Source organism: Punica granatum, chromosome 1 (assembly GCF_007655135.1).
Source record: "Punica granatum isolate Tunisia-2019 chromosome 1, ASM765513v2, whole genome shotgun sequence".
NCBI classification, from domain to species: domain Eukaryota; kingdom Viridiplantae; phylum Streptophyta; class Magnoliopsida; order Myrtales; family Lythraceae; genus Punica; species Punica granatum.
In genome coordinates, this window is record NC_045127.1 from 444804 (window position 1) to 454682 (window position 9879).

Genomic DNA, 9879 nt, shown 5'->3' on the forward strand with positions numbered 1-9879 from the left:
ATAGGAAGAATAAATTAATTATGTATACTTGCTATGCTAACTCCAACGATTGGATTTATCTGCACGAATATATATTACATACATACATATAAATATATCTCCCAATTCGCTGGTTTATTGTCTTTACCTATGGCCATGGCTACGGAGCGGCCCATTGGTATAACTTTAAAATTCTTTCTGTAATTTACCCTTTTGATAGCTTTATTTATTTTATTACCTTCTGACAATGAGGGAAATTTCCTTCCTACATGGTTAAATAATTGACTAATGACTCCTACCGAATAATAATAATAACAACGACGTCTCTCCATGAAAAACGATGCTAACCACATCCTTAACTTTTTCTTTGCCAAACCATATCCGTAATTAACAGTGAAGATTATGGACCCTATATTATATTTAGTACACTAATGCAAATCAAGCAAAAAAAAGAAAAGCTTGTCTTTAAAAATTTCAATTCTTTTTTCGATTATAAGATAGGTTTGTAAGTCTAGTATAATGAAATATAAACCATAATAGTTAATAAAGTGGTACGGGTAGTCCCACAATGAATATCAAATCAGAAATCTCTTGATTATCAGATTAATGCGTGCGTCTTTACGCTACAATCTATTTGATTAAAAAAATTAGTTCTCTTTCTATAATTTCACTAACTCGTTCAACCCTAAGGATTAGCGTAAGTGGTTATGATGTGTGTATACTTTGTGAGTAGTTCACAAGGTCGTAGATTAGAATCTCCCTTGCGCTTGTAGCGCTTGATGATGCCACCCACACGGACTTACTTGGATCCGTGAGCTTGAGGGATGTTAATTAGTCCGGGGAGAATAAACTCTTCGTTATCAAAAAATATATATAATCTATTCCCTCCGATGCTTTTTTTTATTAATTATTAATTTTCTCTCAACAAATACGATGTTATCTCATGAAAAAATTGTATATAATGCTTTACGTCAAGTACAGTCTAAGATATTAATTTTGTACTTATTTCTCTTATATCTAACAGAAAAATAAAATAAAATAAAATATGTTGTCAACTTTCCATGACCCTTTCATTGTTAAAACGATGAATCGTTTCCAATAGAAAAAGGCCATGGACAGAGAAGAGACTACATGTGCAGATTGACGATGATGATGATACAGCACAAAAACAAACTGAAAATTTTAAAATTTAAAATGAAGAAGAAAAGATTTAAAATCAATAATCTGGACAATCAATTACCAGTTCACAGTGCACACTGGGAGTGGGGACATATATGACATGGGACCGTCCGCCATGGCGTCCCAGCACTAGTGGTAGCAGCCTTGAGATGAAAACATGTTCATTCATTAAAAAAAAAAAAAAGAAGAAGATTAAAACATGTTCTTGTGTTCTCTGATGGGAAATTATGGCACCCCATGAAATCTCAAACCACTGTACTATTTTCCTCAGAAGTTCTGCGCGCCGAACGATGCAATTTAATTAAAGTGTTGTTAGAAAACTCCGAATACACAATTCGTATATTGGACAACATGAGATTTTCTTTTTCGACATATTTGGCCTTATAATCACAATTATATATGTAAATATATATATATATATATATATATATATATATAGTTTCGCAGTAAATGAGGCGACTGTTTGAGGTTGGCGTACCATTTTTTATTAATTACTTATTTTTATCTTTTGAAGTGGTAGAGTTCGGTGTATTCAAATAATAATGGTCCTATTAAGCTTGATGATATTGAAGGTAAACATACATCAAATATCAAGGAATTCATATTCTCCACATATACAAGCCTGCATCTGCACCGCAGATGGGGCCAACATTACTTTTCCTTATCATAAACCAGACACACCACAGAGTAACGAAAAAGAAAGAGGTAGCCCAGTAGGAAGAAGAAGAAGAAAAAAAAAGAAGGATTAAAGAAAAGGAAGGCCATGCAATGCAGGCCCAGCCCGAGTTGAGCTTTTATCAGATCAAATTTGGCCCAAGCTCTCAGGCATGTTGATGACTTTGATGCTCCTGCAAATCCTTTTCGACTGACTGACAGCAGTTATCACTTGTTGCAGTCCAGCCTATACCTAGCGTTCCAAATGGTCAATATAATATAATCGTAATCTTCTACACATGCATGCATGCAAAAAAAATGCTGCTACATACATCGAGTTCATCAAAACCAAAAAGTTAGAATAACTGATGCACCTGGATGGATGGATGGATGGATGGATATGCTGGAAATCTCCGGACATACTTTTCTCTTCTTGAGTACGTGCATGACTGAATCCCGGCTCAAAAAGGAACCAATAATATATATTATAACCACAAAACTGAAGTCCTGGAGTGCACTAATATATGCATGGCTGAGCGGAGCGCTGGAGTCGGAAAAAAACATATATATAGGGATACGGAAGGAATAATGCATATACAAACTCTAATCTACATGTTTAACATACGTATCAATCAACAGCCCAACCCAATATGCTGGTCTTTTTTAGTTGTTCATCAACTGCCACACTCTGCTGCGCTTCAAAATATTTCCTCTTTGTCTATGATACTGTTTGTTTACACTCATTTTTCGTACCTAACGATAATTACAGAGTCCATGAGGTACGTTACTTAAGATCGAACTTAATTGGTTGAATTTGGGCTTAACTAGAGATTCATGACACGACCCATTGGACGCACAAGGGGGCCATGTAAGAGGCGACCCATGATCGAACACTTGATGACTCGACTCGAGGATCCGCAGCATTACCCGATCCGAATAGCCGTTGGCGGGTCGGTTATTTGAGAGGGAGGTTATGATAACTTCTAGCTAGGCTGATTTGTTCGAATTAGCTGAGAGCTTTAGTTGAATAGTTCTCACAAGGAAAGAATCATGGTTTTTTCCACGAAGAGATTGACGCACGAATCTGGACAAACATACGGGAACGTTGGCTTTTCTATATGCCTGCTAAGGATCATTTCCTTAGCAAATCACACCAAATATGGGAATAGTCGGATATAAGGGAAGGGAGCTTACGAAAGGAAATTGTGATGATTTCTTTCTTATGCAACTTGATATGTGCGTACGGAGCAAGAAGACATAGCTGTTGTCTTAATTTGGATGACAATGGAACATTTCCTTTGTTAGATGTCATATCTTTGGGGATTGCTTGAAGGTTGGACAGAGTATTTGTTCATGTTTTCCTCTTTCTATCTAGAAAGATATATCTTTCCTAGTTTTAGCAAGTAGTTAAGGCAATTGGTAATTAGTTGCTTGCTTTGTTTTTCATGTTCGAATAAGACTGAATCTTTCCACAGTGGAGCATCCTAGGCTCGGGTCTATAAAAGCAAGAGAAGGCCATCCATTGTAAACTCTCCCGTGACAATACAATAACACGATGCTTATGTAATCTATCTTTACATCCATATATCCTTTACTTTATCGCACCTTTCATTCCTGCAATCGCACTTTACATATTTGTCTTTACCTACATCCGCACTTCAGTAACTATTCTTTCTACACTTTACCTTTTCCGCTTTGCGCACTTACATATCTTCTTTCACGCACTTATCTTTTCCTGCACAATTTACCCAAAAATGCAATAGCTTTCTGGAGCACCTCATCGACCCCGTCAGCTTCACTACTTCTACGTATCTCGAGCCTTCCAGGCTAAGAATGATCTCCATTGAGTCAAGGGTTCCGGCCTAATACTCTTTCTTTTCCCCTATCCTATAGCCGAGACCTAGCAAACATGAATCTTTCGAGGATTGTGATCCTATCCTTTCACGATCGGCTTTAGGACCGTGACTCCACCTTTCAGCTGCCTCCAACCATATCCACTTGCAAGGAGGTGTTCCCCGAGTTACGACTTCCTAGCCAACACCCATCCTTTTCGGCTTCCCTAGCCGAGACACATCCCACGACCTCACTTAGGCCGTAGCCAAAGCTCATCAATTTCACCTACAATCAGTCGAGACACATCCTTCACGGGCCTTCCCTAGGACATGATCTTTATTCACTTAGACCAGCTTCTGGGCTGTCTCATACAAGAATTGGGCTAAACATTGCGCACACGTTAGGGAGAACTTAAACGGCTTAACCCTCAAAGCCGTGACATTGTCTGCAAATGTCTACAACCTGCTGACCGACAATGTCACACCTCATCAACGACGAAAATCCAGTCGTCGGCTAATCCTACGGACTTCAGGGGCCGTGGTGCAATGCTTTAACTCGGTGAGGATAGCTGGTGGTTTCGCCCTCACTCACATTTTGGGACTGGCCCTTGCACGCCCAGCAACCTAAAAACCACGCGACCTCCGAATAGTGGATTGCGAATTCTAGGCGAAACAACTGTATGTATAAGAAATTAATGGTGCGTTTGATTTTAGAGTTAAAGTAAGTTTAATTTTGATTTTGATTTTGATTTTAATTGTGAAAAATGACAAATGAGATGAGATTATAAATTTGACTTGGGAAACGTGTATTTTTGTCGTGTAGTGTATTGAGTTAAAATCAAAATCATGATTTTAAAATCAAACTTACAAATCAAACGAGGCCTAAGAATCAAAAAATAAAACTAATTGAGACGAAACGTCACTGGACAAGTATATTTACACACACATACACACGTTTATACACCCTCCAGGACATTTTAAGGTTCATTCATGGCAATGATGATCCTGATGATGTTCATCCCCCCATGGTCTCATTTTCTTGCGACATGCTCATAAGCATGCTGATCTGGTCTTGCGGCATCGCATTCTCTCTTTCCTCCTCAACCTGCTTGCTCTTCTCTTGTGGGAGCTGGAGCTGCAGGTGCTTTAAGCATCGAGCATCCTTTTCCAGCTGCTCATTTAGAACATCGATCTCCTGGTCCTGTTCATCATTAGGATATGTTGACACCATATTTTCAGAATTTCCAAAATGAGTAACCAAGTGTGGGCCGAAATCGGGTTTGAACTCTTTGTGAACTTGGGTTGAATGTTTGGGGGCCCAAATAAAAATTCCACTTTGAAGGCCCCGTACATGAGAGGATTTGTTGGTTTGTCGATTTGGATAAGGGAACGATGGAGAGGATAAAGGCATTATTTTCACATGTGAACTTGCAGCTCAAGGAAAATAATAACCTCTGCTGGAACTTGGGCCTCAAGAATTGGAGGCTAGCTGCCCACTAAGAGGTGACGTTGGAAGGAGGTAGTTCAGGTGCTTAGGGAGCAAGGCAGATTCCGTCTATAAATAGAGTTTGATGGAGCTGATGGAATGACTCACAGACACACATCCAACCATCGACAAACATCAGACTCAGCTTCATTCCTCAGCAGCACTTCTGTTTTCAGTCGTCCAGCTTTTCTTATATTCTGACGAGCAGTTATTTCATTCTGACAAACAGTAATTTCCATTCGACAAACATTTTGTTTATATTTTTTATGTTCCGACAAGCAGCAACCCTTGTAAATACTTTTTGTTATTGAATAAAGCTTGTTGTTTTATATTTCCTGCCAGCTTATTTTCTCGCACTCATTTAATTTACCTTGTTTTATTTAAATTTTCACAAATACTCCCAAGTCCTTTTGCAAAGCAAGGTCCGACCAATCGTTTCTGATTAGAAGTTAGAATTTTGCGCACAAGCACTTTCGAGACGTTAGTCTCTAACACGCCTACAACACGTAACATTGAGTCACGGATTTGTCGTCAACAGGATCACACCACATGTATGGTGGTCGCTAGCAACTCAGCTCTCCATTTTAGAAAACACGTAGTAGGGCGAAAGCAAACGAGTCTTATATCTTCTCAAATTTGCTGACTGAACAATGGATAAGGGAAAAGATTTTCTTAAACAAATATTCTGCATTCAAAGTTTTACAACTTGAAATAATGACATGGGCTTTTCTTCTTATTGATATTTGTTGAATTTGAGAGACACAATCTATATGCAAACAAACTTTACAGATACGGATCGATGCTAAATTTGTGCGTGATAAGTAAATGTCGATAAATCTTTTTTCTTTTTTCCTGACCGTGTGAACAATTAATCCATTGCATCAGTTTATTACCAAAAAAACAAGAATCTAATACAAATATTATATACGCTGAAAAAATTTTGGTACCGAATTATTCTCCGATTTAGTGGAAAAATTAATGGATACCACGTCTCAAATTACAACTTGTGGTCTAATCATGTAGGTATCCTCATATAATAATTTCTCAAGAAATTTGTTCGGACCACGTCTTTTTCTTTCTTTTCTTTTCCTTTTTTTTGTCTGTTATAAATACTCCTCAACCACGTCTCATCATCGTCACTATAATTACTTTCACTATATGTGTGTGTGCGTGTGTGTGTGTATTTGATGTTTCTGGCGTTGATTTTGTTGGATGTCAATTTTCCTCTCCTCGTTTCCTCTGAAAAGGTTCCAAATTTCTCGTCCCGTCAGGCAGACTGCGCAATACAGCATATTAGGCAATGGGCCTGGTCAGAAGTACTGCCAGAAAAGCCCATTGATTTCCCAAAAAGTTGGGCCGAGTGCGTGGATTGATTATCTCCTATATATATATATATGTACGTGTCTTTGGTATAACTATGTATATATTGGACACTAATTTGATACATTCATTTAGAAAGAGGGCGTAGTGCATGGCACACACTTTTGCCTATTAAAGAATAGGTTGCAGATTCGATTCTTATGGTGAGACTACAAGTACTCTTTCATGTTCACAATAATATTTTTGACATAATATATTTGTTCCTGTTAGGATCTGACAGTGATATGCATGTTCTTTGTAATGTAACCTCTGCTGAAGAGAATCATGATCCCTGTTCCATGAGCAGATATGGAGGGAGATTCTGTCTCTAAATGGCGAAAACAGAGGACTTCTTGACTAGAAAGGTGAAGTGGACTGAACAGTTAAGCATGGGCAAGTCAATTCGAGCCATCATATTCAAACTAGCTCGACATTCACATGTATATACTTCACATGGAAGGCGCGGAATAGCAAGACTTTTGCGGATGAACCTGTATCTGTTAGAAGAACATTTGTTGTATCAAGAAATTAGTGAAAAACATACTCCTCGGAGCTAAAGCCTGGAGAAGGAGTTGTTCTCTCAGCAACGTAAATGAGAGTCAAAGTTTATATATCTGTGTTAGGATAAATTTCCTAAAATGAGAATTTGCATGAGGGCAAGGTCAGAAATGAGCTTTTCTTTGGTGAATGGGTCAGAAGTGTACTTCGTTGTTTAAAGAGGTTAGGTATCAATATCCTTCCTATCACGATATGTGTATATATATATATATATATATATATCACATTTACAGCAGTGTAACTATATATACATTTATTTATATTGGTTCTTAATTAAATAGCTCTCTCATGTTGAATCAGTTTCAAAACCAAGTGCAAAACATCTTGAATATTACCAAGCATCTTGAATAATATACATCGTGATCAAGATGAAACTCAATCTGACCTAATTATATAGGTCGGAGTTTATTATTACAAGATGCACGCATGAGTACAATGGCACATGAAACGAGCAAGCAGATCAAAGCACATGCTTAATTTTCAGTGGCCGAAGACAGTTAATGTGTGTTTGTTTCAACTTAATTAAAATAAGTATTTAAAAATTAGTTACAAAATAGTTATAAGAGAAAATGAATTGAAAAAAGAGGGAAAGATGAGAAATGAGGTTCTATACTACATAATCATTAAGTCAAAAACTATTTAATGAGTTAAGTAAAAATATTTGACTTAATGAAATAAGTCATTTTTCACTTTTTGATACCATTTTTCCTTCACAAAACATATCATCATCCTCATCATCTATCCACTCTTCCTATATATTTTTTTCCTTAACTAATTAATTAAGTGCTTAATTTTTAAACACTTAATTTATCAAACTCCACCTTAGTTCTCTCCCCAGTTTATTTCGCGACTCCTTCTAATTAATTATTATAATGTATATAATTTAAATAGATGATATTGATTTACAGAATATCATGTTCTCTGGCCAGGACATAACATGCATGGGTCTACATTTTACTGTTTTTATTATTCCGAGATACATATAGAGAGAAATCGAGAGAGAGCATAACTAACCTTCCACAGTAATATTCATATCATATCTAACTTCTTTTATTATTATTTTCGCATGACAACTTAGCTATAGCTAGTTACCAGAGGCCTCTACTCATCGATATGAAGCAACATAGAAACCAGCCGCTGGCGGACCATGAGGATTGCTTGGTGGAGGCGTTGAAAGTTTTTGAGGCTTTTCGTAATCTTGGCTTCGGTCACCAAATGCAGCCAGTGCTGGTGGTGGACTTCTTTCTAGGCGGGTTAACGGACGACTCGGTGGAGAAACTCTTGGTGCAGGAGGCGGGGATCTCGCAGGCCTTTCAATATCTTGGCTTCCGTCGCCAGCAGATGACAAGCTATCCGGAACTGATGGGTTCATTGCTCGGTGACCCATCATTCCTAGGAAAACATCATCATCATCAGGACCGTGTTTGTTGTAGTTCGTTATTGGACGCGATGGAGGCGACACTTTTTGGGATAGTGGCGGGGGACTGGCCGACCGCTGGAAATCACTTGGCGTTGACATTGATGGTAGTTGAATATAACTTGACGCCCTTGGAGCAGAAAAGGAGCCACTGGGGTTTATTCTGAGCATCGGCAATGGGCCTGACGGGATTGATGGAGGCGGAGGTGGGGGGCTTGATGGCCGACTCCAATACGGATTAATTATCAACATTTGATTATCTTCTCCGATCAAGCTTAATTCTGTGAAGCATGCATGGATGAAAAAGCATAATGAAAACCTAGTGTTTGCGTATGTATATTTATACTGAATGATTAATAAGATGTTGAACTTATGCTACAATAGTGAATCTAAAACACACATAAACCCATGTATAGATGGCATGGAGATGTCGGTTTGCAGTAATATGTAACGTACCAGACAGAGGTCTAATTGTTTCTGCAACATCAAACATGGAAGCGATTAGTCCGAGGAAAGCAGCCATCAGAAACACAGAAGAGAGACTTCTTCTCATGATTGATGAAATGAATTGAAACCACCCTCTCTCTCTATGATGCTTCCTGTTGCTTTAATTTGTAGTGGGAACTAAAGAGTCTCAAAATATGCACGTATATATAGAGGGCATAAAGTGATTACTTATTCGGAGTAGGTAATTGTTGACGTCAAAGGCTCGAACCGAATATAATATTTGTTTATCTAATTTGTTTATTTACATCATATGTGTATATATACGTATATATGCATGTTAATATAAATATATAGATTTCAAGCAAATATATATCTATATAGAAGGACATGCATATACATATACAATATACAACGGAGAAGGTTGAATTTGACCACATTGTGTGAATAACGTACTCGACTAATTATTATTGTGTAAACCCTCGTAACGCACTTCTCATTAAAAAAAATTGTTATAGCTAGGTTGCATCATTTAGGAGCCACCACAGATGTATCTTTTTTTAAGACCAATTTTTCGACAAGAATTTGATCCAACTAGTTTTCTCCCATATGAAAATTCCTAACAGGTTTCCGTCCAGTATAGTTTTGTTTTTGTCCTATGCAAGCACTATCAAAGACTAGTCAACGGATTGGATCAAGCTCAACACAGATGGTGCTTCGCAGGGTAACCCGGACCTTGCGGGTGCGGGAGGCTTACTTCCTGACGGGAACGGCCAATGGATATCAGGTTTTGCTCGAAACATCGGGTTTACTTCAGCTGTTTTGGCCGAATTATGGGGAGCATTAACTGGGCTCGAACATACGTGGAGCCTTGGATTTAAGAAGACGATTCTCGAGGTGAACTCTGAAATGGTCTACAAGCTTGTCTCGAGCTCTGGTCGCAGTGCTCTCCATGTCTCACCTCTTGTTGA

The 9879-nt window shown here is 38.0% G+C and overlaps 1 protein-coding gene across 1 annotated transcript; it reads right to left on the minus strand.

The window, feature by feature from the left end:
- Positions 1 to 7926: 7926 nt before the first annotated feature.
- On the minus strand, positions 7927 to 9080 carry LOC116192386 (proline-rich receptor-like protein kinase PERK9). The gene is made up of 2 exons (XM_031520925.1): positions 8921 to 9080; positions 7927 to 8745 (listed from the first exon to the last, which is right to left on the minus strand). Exons 1-2 carry the CDS (start codon positions 9015 to 9017, stop codon positions 8153 to 8155), a joined length of 690 nt encoding a protein of 229 aa, XP_031376785.1. The 5' UTR covers positions 9018 to 9080; the 3' UTR covers positions 7927 to 8152.
- Between the last annotated feature and the right edge of the window lie 799 nt (positions 9081 to 9879).

Coding starts and splice junctions, on each gene's coding strand:
- LOC116192386 (XM_031520925.1), bottom strand. CDS start 9,017: ATGAGAAGAAGTCTCTCTTCTGTGTTTCTGATGGCTGCTTTCCTCGGA. Junction 8,746..8,920: donor AACAATTAGACCTCTGTCTG/GTACGTTACATA, acceptor CATGCTTCACAG/AATTAAGCTTGATCGGAGAA.